This window comes from Chaetodon auriga, chromosome 20 (genome assembly GCF_051107435.1).
Source record: "Chaetodon auriga isolate fChaAug3 chromosome 20, fChaAug3.hap1, whole genome shotgun sequence".
In the NCBI taxonomy this organism is placed as follows: Eukaryota; Metazoa; Chordata; class Actinopteri; order Chaetodontiformes; family Chaetodontidae; genus Chaetodon; species Chaetodon auriga.
In genome coordinates this window covers 10,091,272-10,106,841 of record NC_135093.1, presented here as the reverse complement: position 1 = coordinate 10,106,841, position 15,570 = coordinate 10,091,272, and the positions used below count along the sequence as shown (strand labels likewise).

At 43.8% G+C, this 15,570-nt stretch overlaps 1 protein-coding gene and 1 long non-coding RNA gene across 2 annotated transcripts in view; both read left to right on the top strand.

Annotated features, from left to right (window-relative positions):
• The window catches only part of LOC143339170 (protocadherin-15-like), a 168,446-nt gene extending 155,512 nt beyond the window's left edge, over positions 1-12,934 (top strand). The window contains exons 36-40 of the mRNA XM_076760258.1: positions 732-753; positions 1,564-1,602; positions 2,323-2,396; positions 7,583-7,712; positions 11,491-12,934. Of these exons, the coding sequence (XP_076616373.1) occupies positions 732-753; positions 1,564-1,602; positions 2,323-2,396; positions 7,583-7,712; positions 11,491-12,255 (1,030 nt within the window). The 3' untranslated portion in view covers positions 12,256-12,934. The remainder of the gene's footprint in view (positions 1-731; positions 754-1,563; positions 1,603-2,322; positions 2,397-7,582; positions 7,713-11,490) is intronic.
• A 1,098-nt stretch (positions 12,935-14,032) lies between these two features.
• The window catches only part of LOC143339191 (uncharacterized), a 33,158-nt gene continuing 31,620 nt past the window's right edge, over positions 14,033-15,570 (top strand). The window contains exon 1 of the long non-coding RNA XR_013079313.1: positions 14,033-14,275. This is a non-coding gene — a long non-coding RNA (uncharacterized LOC143339191). The remainder of the gene's footprint in view (positions 14,276-15,570) is intronic.

The following is a 15,570-nucleotide window of genomic DNA, read 5'->3' as shown; positions in this document are numbered from 1 at the left end:
TCCTTTGTGCTGCTAAACTTGAGCTGACATCTGTTGACTGTCGAGTCGAGAGTGTTTACCGTATGTTTATGCCGAATAGTGTGTTTACATGCACAGGCTTTACACTTTATTCATGTGCTGTGTGTATCTTTCCTGATCCTGAGCCCCGCAGTCATGAATAATACAACCCGCCCAATAAGCTGGTCACAAATTACACAGTAATTGAAATATGGTTTTATTATTGTTGTGGCTAATATTGACAGACCCCATCTACAGGTTTTCTCTACAATAGGACGAGCTCATTTGGGTTCAGATTGAGATGTGCCTATCATATATTTATGAAGCTATAATCAGAACATTTCCCAGAGTAAGACAATGGAATGAACAGTAAATAACAGCGAGTAATGGCACACTGTAGTTTCTCAGCTTTCTCATTTTGTTTCTGTCTCTTTCTCTCTCATGTAGCCCCCTCTGTTTATCTCAAAATACACACACTCCCATACATACACTCACACACATCTCATCTCTTGCTTTCTTCTTGGAAACTGGGTTAAATTTCACAAAATGTGATAGATTTCCAGCAGCCACTTCCATTTGGGTCTTGATTTAAACATCCCATTTACTCTGCAGCGCACAGCGAAGTGCTGACGTGTATTAAAGACACGTCCACGTCGGGGGGATTATGTTTAATGACAGGTTTTTCTCGGCAATGTTGGTTAGTGTTCTTTCTGTTTCTCTCTTTGATCTTCCAGCCGTGGATATGGACAACATGAGGTAAGCGTCTCTCTCAGCGTGCACGCCGTATAGCTGCATGTATGTTATTCATTTTTTCTCCTTTTCCTCTGATGTTTGGTGCTGCCCTTCATTGTTTCCTGCTCTTTCTATTCTTTTTCTGTTTGATGTAATCAAGACGGAGCAGCATGTAATCAGTGCTTTTTATTTGCAATTTATTGTATCTACATAATTGGCTTTCTGCCATTTCTAAAAAAAAAAAAAAAAACATTTTAAGACCTCTGTGGTCCTTTGATGGCACATGTTAAAATGTGAAAGCACAAAGACTGATAAAGAAAGTCATCCAGTATTTTTGATGATGAAGAACACTGTTAATCTTTTCCAAAGCAGCATATAGACATGCTGGAAAACAAATTGAAGCAGATGTTCATTTTATGCGCTACAAGTCTTATTCTTGCATATAGAGTAGTCCATTTGCACAGAACTGACTTTTTAGTTAGTGAATATCCGTCTCCCAAATGGCTGTCTTTGATTACTGGCAATCACTTTGACAGCATCTACATTTTTAAACTTGTAAATATGTTATTTTGAGCCGGAGCTAAGTTGCTGAGTGATATATACTCTGAAAAAAAAAGAAAAGAAAAAAAAAACCTAACACCTGCTCCCACAAAACTGATTGACAACACCGAGCCAAAACAAATAGGCAGGATCATCTGCATTCGAGCGATATTGAATGAGGCACATCAGATATCGATTTTACGCTTCTAAAATAGATGTACGCCATTTTCGGGGAGAAGTCTTAACTTCTTCCATTTGTCTTGTCATTCGCCGCTTTTCTTTTTCCTCTGGCAGACACAACAGCTGCTCCGACCTTCTCTGCTCAGACCAGAGGTACTCTGTCTCTTTTCTGAATACTTCTATACTCAGCATATGTTTCTGCTTGAGCGTGTGGGTCAGGGTAATCAGAGGTGAAAAAGTGTCAAGTATTAGACCGTAAGTATGTATGTATGTATGAGTGTGACTGCTTGTACAGACAGATACGTGTGGGTGTATTAGTACATATTCAGAACCCATCGGCTGTCGTCTCATGATGATTTAGCCTCTATGGGCAACAGGCAGCTTTCCGGGGCGTCCGGTGCAGCCAGCGGATATCAAGATGACTTCCTCTTCTGAGCACCGATCGTTGTTTACAGCCCAGTTAGCAACAACATTCTGGCTAATCTCCATAAAGAGAAATCAACATATGAATGCAGACAAATTTAAAAAAGCTAATTAAAGAACTAAATTGACTTCAGACGAGGGCCAGTGGATTTGGGGACTGCATATCGGCCAATACGTTCCCGCTCTTTTGCTCTCCTCGCACGCTGTTTACCTGCATGCAACCAAAGGCCGCTCAAACGTGATTGGTCAGCACTACTCGGGGCTACAAACAGAAACCGGAACGCTTCTTTTCCCAAAGTCTTGTCCCTTGTACAGTCGCATGCAGATATCAGTTAACAGAGATTCGTTCATATCTGTGTGTGTGTGCGTGTGTGTGTGTGTGTGTGCGTGTGTGTGTGTGTGTGTGTGTGTGGGGGGAAAGCTGCTAACAACAGTCTGTTAATCTAACAGGAGTTATCAATGGAATCTGGCATCGATCCCGGCCAGGACTACTACACACAGGATTACTACAACTATGATCACGGGTTTGTATCTCTCTCTCTGGACTGTTTCCCAACCATCCTACATGTCACCTCATATACATACAGGCTGCGTGGGCGTATTGGTCTTTTTTCTAAACTCAACCTAAAATCGAGTTCATTTGAGAAAAACATGAACATGATTGTAATGCGAATGCGGTTGATCAGATCTCCATTTCCAGTGCATTTTAAGCACTTCTCTACTATATTGGATTAAAAGCCAAACTAAACTTGCCTTAAGGTTACTGGAGTGCTCGGCTTCATAACAACCCTCTGCAAAAATCAATGTAGCTCTAATTCAGTTTTTTAGGTTATTAACTTGAAACAGAATCATGATACGTGATATGATCCGTAACGTATGATGTCATTAGACAAATTTTTCCTGTGAAATTGATGCACCAAAGAAACAGAATTAGTCACTGAGCTTTGGTTTTGCTCATAAAAAGTGTTTGGTGTCATACAGAAGTTGTTTTGCATAGATAATTAGATACTGTTTTCAACCATTTTTCCCAGGCCTAAATATCATATTCCCAATGTAATCTTCATCATAATAATCAGTTTGTCTCAAAATAGCTCAACAGGTTAACTTACAGCTGTGTAAGCAGCACTGTAATAGTGGGTGAAAAGTCATGTTCGCCCCCTTTTCTCAGCAGTTTATATTTTAATCTAGCAGTGTAGTGATGATACAGTGTAATAAAGCACCGTGTTGTACATACATTATTTACCAGCAGTGACATGCAGCAGCTATGATACGGAGGGCAGTGAATTTCATCTCCAACCTTCGATCTCTCGCGGTGACCGACAGAGTTCACAGCAACACTGATGAAACGTATTTCCTCCTACGCGAGTTTGGAGTTCACCGTGTGCACTTTATCCAGCTGAGCCTCGTGTCAGCCGCGTGGCAGCTGCTTTGATATCAAGCTGACCGTGTCAGTCACACAGTGCGCTGGCTACCGTGAGAGGTTGACACCGGTGACCTGCCTCGCACCTTCCCACTCGTGGATGGTGTTGATGGTATGTTTTTGAACTGCAGGAAGCCAAAATTGTTGGAGGAAGATCTTACAGTGGTTTTGTTCAAAGAGTGTGTGTGCATGTACTGTATGTGCGTGTGTGTGTGTGTGTCACTACTTGGATGTTGAAAAAACAAGAAATGCTATATAGACATACACATACAGACACATTAGATCAAAGCATTCATGTACAAGACCTCTGAAGATTTATAGCATCCCTCTCAAGTGTGTGTGTGTCTGTATGTGTGTGTGTGTGTGTGTGTTTTATTTTGCACCCAGCCTGCCATCTGTGATGCATTGTGTAATTTTTATAATTTTAGCTGCAGACTCCCGGGAACTTGATTTTATACGCCCACCCACACTCACACATAAATACACAGTAGCACACACACACACACACACACACACACACACACACACACACACACACACATACATAAATTCTCTCATGGCAAACACATTCATTCACTCACTCACTCATACACTCACTCAGAAATGCTCTCTTGCCCAGTCTTTCCTTCACACACACGTCCGCGCGTGCGCGCACACACACACACACACACACACACACACACACACACACACACACACACACACACAGAGCTAATTCTCTCTGCCTAGCATTGCAATACTGTAGCAGCTAATCAGGCAGCCAGCCGTGGAGGCAGACAATGGGCCAGATGCTGTTGGCTTAGAGCAACATCCACAAACTCATGTCTGACTCCGTACGTACACAGGAGCAGGAAATCAGACTTTGTGACCCGGTGGGACTCAGATTTAATCAACTTAATTGTCACAGTTGGAAATGAAAGGTCCCCCCCCCAAAAAAAAAAAAAAAAAAAAACGATGCTAACAAATGCTAAACCGCCTCTCGGGATATATACAAAGTTTTCAGAACTCAGAGGGTTTTTTATTTTATTTTGGAAGAAGATAAGTTCCAGTATTTACCTCCATAGCCGTAGTAACCGAATGGAAGGACTGATCGTGACCTTTTGACCCTTCCTTTCATCTGTCTTCTGAAGATGAAATCAAAAAGGGATTTTCTTTGCATGTGGGAATGCAGCCATCTGCCATTGGCATGACTCTGATTGGATTTATACAGCTGCTGGAAATAACTTGAACCATTTGTTGCACAGGTCTGATGTTTAGATGCATGTCTGAAAAAAAAGAAACAAAAACAACAAAATAAGCCAAATTCATGTTGCCCTCTAGTCAAGAGTAAAATACTCAACCCGTACATGCCACGGAGCAACAAGGGATTAAATCTTGCTTTTCCAAAATTGGTATTGGCGTGGGTGATGAGCAGTGTGACTGTCATGAAGCTGATAGGTGCTGAGTTAGGGCACCCACATAAAAAAAATATAGGATGAGGAGAGTGAAATCTGGCATTATCGGCTCAATGAAGATGCAGTTTTCATGTAGTCAACAGTAGCAGGACAAAGCTGAGAACAAAAAAGGAGAGGAGTTGAAGTCTGCATGTCCGGCTTGTTTTTTGGCAGGATGCAAGACGTATGAAGACATTCAAATGGCAACAGTTAATGTTTGTTCGCTTTCTTGCCAAGAGTTAGATGAGAAGATTGGTAAAACTGTTGTGTTTGTACTTTTAAATATGAAGCTACAGCCAGTTAGCTTAAATTAGCATAAGACTGGAAACAGAGAAGACAGTTAGTCGGTGACAAAATCTGCCCGCCAGCATCCTCCAACTCGCTAATTAAAAAGTTCCGTCTCGTTTTTGTCCATTCATTCATACAGAAGCCTCTTCCTGGCAAATAGAGAAGCTAACATTCTCCTGGCTCGATGAAGCTCACTGAAATCTAGCAGCTAGCTGTCACTCAAAGCAGCCATGCCCCTAATTATGCATAACTTTAAATGCTTAATATAATTTAAATTGGTGAGTTATGTAAGAATTCACCCCTATACAGTTATGTCACGAACAGGGAAATTAGTAATAGAGAGCAAACTGTAAACATGTTTAGTTCTTATGTAATGGTGGGCATTTTGATATGGGGGTCTATGGGAACTAACTCACTTTTGGAACCAGCCTCAAGTGGCCATTTGAGGAGTTTTCAGCACTTCCGGTAATGAGAATGGAGTCAATCTTCTCATTTAACTCTTGCCACGAAGGCAAATAGCTGTTCCTTTAATATTTGTTCCCATTTGTAATTAATGTCTTCAGATATTTTGCACGTAATTTGAAACAAGCTGGACATGCCGACTTCTGCAGATTATCACATTAGCATAGCGTTGGGTGCTTTGCAGAAGACACAGAGAAGAATGACTGAATGGAAGCAACAGAGGGCGAGAGCCGCTCATGACTTTCTGACCCTGCTATCAACCTCCAAAAACATTTGCTCTCAGACGTCCCATAATGCAACTAGATAGCAATTTTCTTAAGAGCCCCCCTGTCTGGTAAATGGCCACTTCTTTCAATCTCCATACTGCCACTCTGTAACACATGCTCTCTGTTAAAATAGGTGGTGTTGAGGCTCATGCTGAGACTATTCAACTGACTTGAATAATTTTCTTTTCAAATCTCACTGCAGAGCCACAGAAGACACTGTGCAGCTGTTTTTACCGGCTGTTTAAGATTAAGCATGACTAGTGAACTGACGTTAACATGTGAAATTAATAGGCTCCCCCTTTTTAGATTTCAATGGAAACTTTGATATGTGTCAACCTATTTTTCAACCCTATTTTCCCATGTTTTTGTGCGTAAGTGACTAATGGGGACAACAGTTTCACAGTGTCACTGCTTCAGTATTGAGCCAATGCAGTGTTTCATTTTGAAACAAAGCCATAGATAAACTCAAGCTGGTAATTATGAAGCTAAACAAAACCTAATGTGTTTCATCTGGCCGTCAGAAATTGGGTTGATTTTGCCCATCTAGTGACTATTAAAGCACAGTAAAGGTGCTCTTTGTCATGTTTAGGTCTCTCACTGAGTGATTGTGATCACAAATCCTTGCACTGACCATTAATCAGTCATTTAGCACTTGGACACCCACCTGAAACAGGCTAGTGACCCAATTTGGTCCGTAAACACTGTTCCAATGGCAACTTTAAACTGCATGCACTGATTCTCAGTTTATTACTGCCCCCTAGTGGAGGCAAGGAGAGGAGTGAGACAGAAAGGGGAGAAAAGGATGCAGGGAAGAAAGACCAGTTAGATGGAAGAAAATGTAAGCAAAGAGTTACTGTAGCCTTTAAGTAATTTGATTGTGTGTGCACTTCAGTGTGAGTCTGCGAGTTAATGACTGTGAAATCCCATAAGAAGGTTTTAGTAGAAGGTTAAGACTCATTACATTAGCTTGCAGAGGCCGTACTCGAAGGATTATAACTGTGCAACAGTTGTGACTGACCGGGCCTTTCTGTTTTGACCTTCCCATTCTTCACGTCTTCCTTTCTCTTGCCTACGTCGCCCTATCACACCTCTACCTCCCCTTTTTCTCACCCGCACACATCACTCTGCCCCTCTCATTTGTTTATTTCTTAGCTACTTAATGCAATAGGATGGGGAAACTTCTCCGTGCAGCTCTGTTACAGAACCAAACCAAAGGACTTCCATCAGATTTGTTACTTTAATCACACCGGGACATATTGTTTCCAGGATAGCTTTTGAAAAGATGTGTTTTTTTGACCCCCTGGCTCCCCGAGTTGCTTGCTGCGAGGCACGGAGCCCAAGCCGTGATACACAACACAGTTTTTTGGCCAGTGGAGCCAGGCAGCGCTCCCGGCAACAGGCAACAAAGAGAGACAAAAGGGAGGAAATCGATTCCAGTGTTTTCTGCTAACAAAATGTCTCCTGGCAACAAAATGCTCCGTTTGTGATTAAGGCAGCTTTGCTTAGGCAAGTCATTAGACACTGCTTATCATTGGAGTGAGGCACAGTGTTGCCCTGTGTGTTACTGCTTTAAGTGGCTGTGGATAAGCATTAGCCAAGTGCAACAGTTCTGTTCGTGCAGCAGGTTTCTTCCTGTCTTCACTACTGATCGGCCAGAGCTGTTGGACAATACAGCTTCATTTTATTCAGTCATTATTATTGCGAATACCAAAAATGAACCACTGCATTGCTTGTTAGAGAAATAACCTTTAAGGATTAAAAGTAGAAACATTTTGAATCTGCTCTGCCTGGTTAATCTGCAATGCTCTGTTTTTTTCCCCCCCCTCCCTCTCATGGTCCAGGTATGACCTTCCGCAGTACGGCAGTCGCAGGAAGCTGATCTCACCCTCCGGCCTCTACGATGAATATGGAGAAGTTGTTGTTGATGACGACGGTAGCTATTACTACAGCCCACAGGAGTCTGACGGGGAGGTAAACACAACAGAAACCTTTACCACAGACTAGTACCAGCATCCACGATGTGTCATGTATTAATTTTGCACAGTGTTATAATGGAGACGAAGCAGAAATGTGGTGAAAGTGCTGGAATAAAGTATCATTCAGAGAAAAAGTATTAAAAACTTATGTTCCTCTCGTGACCACTGGAAGGTTTCTTAGGGGTGGGCTTTGATTTTTAAACAATTTCAATGAAATGACTTTGTAGTTTTTAAAGAAGTTATCACATTGAGTGAAGGTTGGGACACGCCATTGATTTGACAGAACAACTCAATATTTTAGGAAATATGCTTTAGCTGAAAAGATCTATACTCTCCTGTCTGTACAATATACAGTATATGACACTACAGCTAGCAATGATTAGCTTATCTTAGTATGAGGACTGAAAGAAGGGAAAAATAGCGAGCCTGGTTCTGTCAGAAAGTAATAAAATCTGTCTACCAGTGCATTAAAGACATTAATTCTGGTGCTTTCTGAAGTCTACATGTCTTATTTGTTCCTTTCCTAAATGCTCTTATTTGGTTTTGAACTATTATCACGACAGCAGGTGAGGAGACAGTTTCAAGGAGGTAGACTAGCCCCACACCCTGCCTACCTTCAGCCCCGTCCACCTTTTCATGGGCCCTCAAGGAAGATCTCAGGAGCCCCAAGAACCGAGGGCCACACAAAACAACCATCAGAAAGTGGTACCACCGTGAACACGAAGCCTAAGAGCTCAAGTGCGTCCGCCAGGTTGAAGACCGTGATGAGAGTGAGCGCACTGCTGTCCTCTGGGAGTAAAACGTCTGGACAACCTCCTGCCATCCACCCGCCCTGGAACAAAGCCAGAGTCAGGCCAGTGGAAGAGGGAAGTAGAGACATGCTGGAGGAAAGAAAAAGCGAAGGCGTGGGAAGAGGATTAGAGAGAGGGGAAGTAGGGAAAAGAGAAAACAAAGGGGGAGGAAGAGATGAAGCAACAGAAAGAGGGAGGGAAAGAGGAGGCAGAGGAGAAATGGAAACATGGGGAAGAAGCAACAGAGGTGGCGTGACGAACAATGGAATGAGAAATGCTGCTGAAAGAGGAGAAGGCGTCAGGCCAGAGCACAGGGGAGAGCTCCCTGGCTTGTCATCTGCTGGCCACTTCGCCAGCCTGGACGGCAGCATAGTCATCGACGGGAGTTATTTCCAGACGTCCGCTGAAGCCAGCAAACCCCCTCCAGTGAAACAAAAGCTGAGCGAGGCCCTCAGCCTTATCTCCCTCACCAGAAGGCTCCAGGGACCCGCCAGGGTGGGAGATGAACAGTGGAGCAGCGGGAAAAGCTGGGACAGAGGAGAGGAGAACAGCAGGAAGATGTATGGCTCTGTAGGAGATATGAGTGTTTCTGCATCAGTGTCTGAGAGAGCCGCGGGAGAGGAGAGGAGGAGGTGGGAGAGGCAGTTAGGAGAGGAGAATGGTTCCTCTGAAGTGTGGCGGAAGAGAGGAGACAGATTTCATGACAGCGGTTCAGAAACAGGGAGTGGCAGCAAAGAGTCCCCATCAGAGCTCAGTCTCTCCGAGGCAAGCAGCCCCACGTCGTCTGCAACAGCCGAGCGGGACAAGACCGAATCTGATACAGAGACGGAAAAAACTGAGTCCGACTCGGCAACAGAGAAGGACACAGACAGAGAGTCGGAACAGACAAGCCAGACGGGGTCAGAGTCTGAGTCAGGGTTAGAGAGTGAGGGTGAGGGGGAAGAGTCGAGCAGCTCAAAAGGTCGTGTTAGCCGTCGTTCTGCAGGTGGAAGCAGAAGCAGCAGTGCCAACAGAAAGAGACGAAGCAAAGGGGCCCATAGAAACAGCAGCAGCAACTATGAAAGATGTTCAGGCTCTGCAGTTTCTAGTTCGAGGCCCCAAACGTCCAGACACTCCCGTTCTTCACATGAAACAATCGAGGAAGAGAGTGAGGACGATGAAGAGGAGGAAGAGGAGGAGGTGAAAAGCACTGGATCCCGAAAGTCTTCAGCGGGCCGGAGAGCCATCAACCGCATCCAATCAGACACGGGCTCGGGCGTGATGGACGCCTCAGACGACTTGTCACCCATCATCGAGGACACCGAGGAGGAGGAGGAGGGGAGCGGCGGCCGTGGCGGGGACGGAGACGAGGATGAAGAAGAGGGGGATTTGGAAAATGAGTCGGCTGATTGAAATGCAGATGAGGCCTTAGCCCCCCCAAAGATTAAATTCTTTGCCACTAAGTAAGATCTCGGTGAAAATGCCTGGATTGGGTGTGCAGTCATTACCTGGGTGGAATTTATTGCTATAATCTCTCTCTTTTTCCTTGTTTGGTGTGATTTACATTCGCAGGAGTAGAAACTGCCTGCGTGTCCTCTGCTGCCGTCTCGCAGTATCTCTCTGCGGCCTCTTTCCTTTGCTTGTATCTTCAGCGCCCTTTTTCCAATCGGCCTCTCTCCTCCCTCCTCTCTCGCCTTCCTTTAAATGATATTGAACTGATTTACCTTCACAGTTTATCTCTTGCGTGTTGTCAGCTTCCTTTTGTCAAGGCTTCACTTCCAGCTGCTTATTCCTCTCTATTCACTGACCTCTCTTTGTTGCACTTAAGTTTCGCTCGAGCTTGTAACGGTCGTCATTTCTTTTTCTGTATCCGTCAGTTCTTCCAGTACCTGTTATACCTGAGATGTCGTCTTTGTAATGGTGAACGTACTCTTTCTTCCCTACCATTAAGGTTAAGTGGGAAAACGGAGGATAATATCGAGTAGCAGCGGGTCAAATGTATTTTCTTCTTCTGAAGCGTGTGCACGCGCAGCAGTGTTTGCTCAGATCTTACAAGGACGAGGATTTACTGTCAAGTCATAGTCTGGGATCAATACAGAGTATATTTTAAAAGCATTTCCTCAATGCTGTTATTTGTCGACATTAACACCATACAAGGCTGCTTTGGGTCGCTTTCACTGAACAGTCTGGAGTAAACACTGCTGCTCTGATCTGTCTTTGCTGTGTTTGCTGTGTGACTTTTATTCCGTACATTTCTTGATTTTACAGGACAAATGTCTCACAAGGTAAACGAAGATGGTCACAGATTACATTTGAGCTTACAGAAGCCTGACATGAGTTGAAAATGCTGTTTCTACTGACCTCTAGTGGTCAAAGCTCTCAGCTTTCCGCAGTAGAGATGAGCTGAGACTGTGGTTTTTCAAGTCTGTCTTAAAACAATACTCACATGTACATTGAAAGAGTTGATGGTTGTTTAGTGAGTAAAAAAGAACTCTTCCTCTTGCTGTCAGGATCACAGGCATCTGTGTATGCAGACCCCCAACTATAGTATGTGTCGACATCATGTTAAAAGAAAACTCCAGTTTTACGCATCATGGTGTGTTTACAGGTCACCGGCAGTCTGAACACTGTCTGAGTGAAGCCTTTTGTGACCAGAGGTATGAAGTTCAACACTGATCTTAGCAGACCTCTGTGACTGCTCCTCATCCCTGTTTGAAGCTACATTAGCCGCTACTATCTCTGACCACACTACTGTTGATAGCTTTGGTTCTGCTGCATTGATTTTGTTATTTTACTGCCATTGTGAGTAATGTGTTAAGAGAGACTTGCAGAAAATTTGATTTCTAACTTAGTGAGCAGGAGTGAGAAGGAGTGCACAAAAACCAAGCAAATGTGTGCCCAAGCATCTTCAGTTCACCTCTCGTTTCTCTGTAAGAAGAAGAAATGGTGAATTCAGACTCGGCATCAGAACTTTAATGACAGATTATTTGTGTGTTTTTCCAGCTCGGCAGTAGAAAACGTCGCATCAAGTTGGTGGTGGACCGGGAGTATGAGACGAGCTCCACCGGTGAGGACAGCATGCCGGAGACCCAACGCAGCCGCCTAACCTCCACCCTCAACAGCCACGCTAACGTTAACGGCAGCATCTACGTGGCCCAGAATGGCTCCATCATCCGCACCCGACGTTCAGTAAACGCCACAGGACCCACACATACACACACCAACACCAACAACAACCTCAAACTCCCCTCCCCCGTCTTCAGCTCCCGGCTGGCCAAGCACTTTAAAAAACTAGACAAAATGGCTGCCACGCTGGAGGAACGAGTCCCCCTGAACAGCCCCAGAACAGACGTTGGGTGCAACACGCTGCGCACCTTCCAAAGTTCGGGATTGGCCACCTCAGCGACGGCCACTTCCTCTTTCTCTAACACTGACAACAATAAAACGCTGAACGAGTTTAATGCTCGACAATCCAGCGTTTCTTTAGGGTCAACCAGCACCAGCAACACGGGCACGGAAAGTGTGGCGTCCAAATCAAACCTGCTCAAAGCGGCGCAGGGCGACACAGAGCAGCCTCAGAGCACAGCGGAGAGGGACGAGTTGAAAGAAGGCGAGAGAGAGTCGATGGTAGACCGCAGTAACGATGAAGACGATGGCCTCGTTACGAGGGGGCTGCTGGAGTGCCCGAGTGACAGAACGCAGTCGGATGAGGAGGAACTTTGGATGGGCCCATGGAACAGCCTCCACATACCCATGACCAAACTCTGACTGATCGTGATCCCACTGTGTTCGCTCTCTATTGCCGAGATCATTAAAGCATTCAGACATCATTTCTGTTCAATAGTTGTGGAACTAATGGGGATGCTCCAATCCAATTAAATGAAATCTAATGAACAGATTGGTGTTCGGCTAAATGGTGAATTAGCATATATTCAAACTAAATTTCATGAAGGCGTAAGATTCCCGACTTATGGAGTAAAACAATTTGTTTTTGTTTAAATTCAGATGGTAAAAATACATAGAAAAGAAGAAGGAAATTGGCATCTAATTGGTTGTTGTGCCGGTTTTCTCATTAAAACGTCTGTTTTGTTTCTGCTCAATCTTCCAATCGGAGCTTCCCTTAAGCCCAACAGAGCTGCAACACCTTTGGAAACGTGGACCTAGAGTGAGAGGACTTATATTTCTACTTTGCTAAGAAATAATGAAAGAAACTTGAGGAAAAAGTCTATGAACTTTTTATGGCCCTTTAAGCGACTGGTGTCTCTGTTTGGAACCGCACTCGTTTCATTCAGTATTATGGCGACCGGTGCGACTCATCTTGACTTTGCCTGACACTTGCATTGACAACATGACGTCTTGTATTGTTCAAACTTGCCTTTTTAACCTTGTCAAGTTGCTTGGCAAACTTTATCCAAATAAAAGACTATTTCATCCATTGAAACATGGAGTTTGGCCAACTTGGCGCTGTGTTGATGTCTCTTCTATCTAGAACAGGACACAAACGTGGCGATTTGTTTACTTTCTAAACGACATCATGTCAGAGTGCAGAGGACAGTGGTTGATGTTTTCACGTGAAGTACGCCCTTTTTAATCCCTTGCCAAGAGTTAAATGAGAGGATGGACGGCGCTCTCATATCTGTACAGTGACTAAATATGTAGTTAGAGCCAGCAGACTGTTAGCAAATCTTAGCATAAAGCAGCCAACGTGGTTCTGTCCAAAGGTAACAAAGTCCACCAACAGCAGCAGCACCTCTAAAGCTCACTAAAGAACATCTTCATCTGGACAAATAACGAGTTTACAGACAACGATGCTAAAATGTGGCTGTTTCCCCCTTTTTCTGCTCTTTATGCTAAGCTAAGCTGACAGGCTGTTGGCTCCCGCTAGCCCACATGTTTACCATACAGATAAAAGAGTGATATCAATCTTCTCATTTAACTCTTGGAAAGATTTTTTCTCAAAGTTTAAATATTATTTCATTCAGTAAAAATTAGCTCAAAACGGCTATCCAAGACATACCCAGAGTATATTTAAAGCTTTTCTTGAACCAAATGGAGTGGATGCATGGTTTTTTTTAGTAGTGTGTAGAGAAAGACTCAACAGTGGCAACAGCATTGAGAATGCAATAAAAGGGAGACATTTACATACAATCCAAAACAGAGTGGGTGTATTAACAAGAGGAGGAAATAAGAGGAAAGAGCAAGTTATGATAAGCAGGCGGAGAATTGGGCACAGCAGCCTTTACAGTACACTTTTCATCACAGGAAAACATCCAACAGGCCTTTGCAGTCAGTACCATGACTGAGAATAGGCAAGAAGTGATGGCGCAGTTACAGAAAATAGGAGAGGTGGAGGACAGCGCTAAAGGTATATTAGACTGTGGGGACAAAGAGCGAGGGAGGAAATGGGTATTTCATTTTCTAAGGACTGGTGAGACGGCTCCAGAGGGATGCTGTATTATCTCCCCTTAAAATAGATAAAGATGGAGAATAGAACCTCAAGGGGGCAGTAATGCAACATCATGGATGCCAGCTGCCATAAAACCTCAAAGAAGAAGAGACAAGTGAAGCCAAGATGGCGGCTCACACGCTTCTGGGAGTCGTAAAGAAGCAAACAGGAGACAAACACAAGAGGCCTGCTTATTAGAAAGGAGAACACATCTTTCTGAGGATTATCATCATGTTTTGGACTAAATATCTTTACTGCAGTGGATCGTGTGGACCTTTGTGGATCCTACCAGACCGCGTTTGCCAGAGTGTCACCTGTCTGTGGATCAACAAGACGTAACCGGTGAGTTTCTTCTATGTTCTGTCAGTGTTAAAAACGGGCTGTTTGTCTGCATCTGGTGTTTATTGTGCCTCCTGTTGTGATTGTATCTTGAAATGGTTTGATTCTCGATTCACGATAGCCTTATCTTTCTCACAGTGTTTGATATGTGTAGAAATGTGACCGTGGCATTTGGATCAATAGATGGGAAGGAGAATAAATAACAAGAAGCGCTACCACGGCCCGTTGGCGGGCCGCTGATAATATGATAAGTCTTTACCACTAGAATATATAAGCTCCATAAATCAATGAAGAAGCTTCGGTTTTATTTCAAACTTAAAATATGACATTAATGAAAACAGCAGCGACTTTTTGAGGCCTGAAAAGGTATTTTTAGGATGAGATCAAATACGCAGTCAGGTCGACGCAGAGTGCTAGATTTGAACTCTCAGCTCCTGTTGGTAAATTACCCGAATTAGTCATTCGACATTAGTCATGAAAGAGAAATGCAGATGAAAGAGAGGAGGCAGATAAAAGCTTGAACTCGATTACAGGCTGAGAGATTCACAGTGTTCCACATATTTTCGTCTTGGGCACCAAAAGGCATTAGCATTCTGTTTTTCACTGAGGGCGTTCACGTTGTTTTAAATCCCCCTCATCCCACTGGATCCCTGAGAGATCCCATTAACAGAGCACATGGATCCTTCTCCTCGACAAAGTTCATCACAGTAAAGGTGGAGAACTTTTAAACCAAGAACAGTGAATTGTTTCATCTGAAGTCAGTAGAAAAGGGACCATTAAGCTGCAGAATTACCAGGTTTTTAAACTCTCGCATTTAATTTGATGACTGCATAATTTTGCATTAAGGAACTCAACGGAGGGTGCCACACCGGTGGTGATATTTGAAACTGAGTGCTCCTTATTACCCGAAATTAGCGGACTGTACTGGAGAGTAATATTTTAAACAGTTTCTGGAAGGAAGGGCACGCCTGAGCCGCTCTTATTGATTCAACTAAATGAGCTGATTATGTCACTGATCCCTGAGTCCAGCGTGCTTTATTGGAGGAGAAGGTAGACTGAACTCGGCTCATTAATCTAAGACACGCGCACAGAGATTTGATTAGTGGCTGAAATTATGTTCATTGTGTCCATGTTCATTCATAAAGAGATGAGAAGCTCCAAAACTTTCCCGCTTGTGGTGCATTTCTAGCTGTTCATGGACGGGCCTTTTTCACAGCAGACAGTTTGACTCATCACAGAACGAGCTCGGGCTCAGTTATATTCAGGTTTCCCGTTTAGACATGACAGTTTGACAGGGG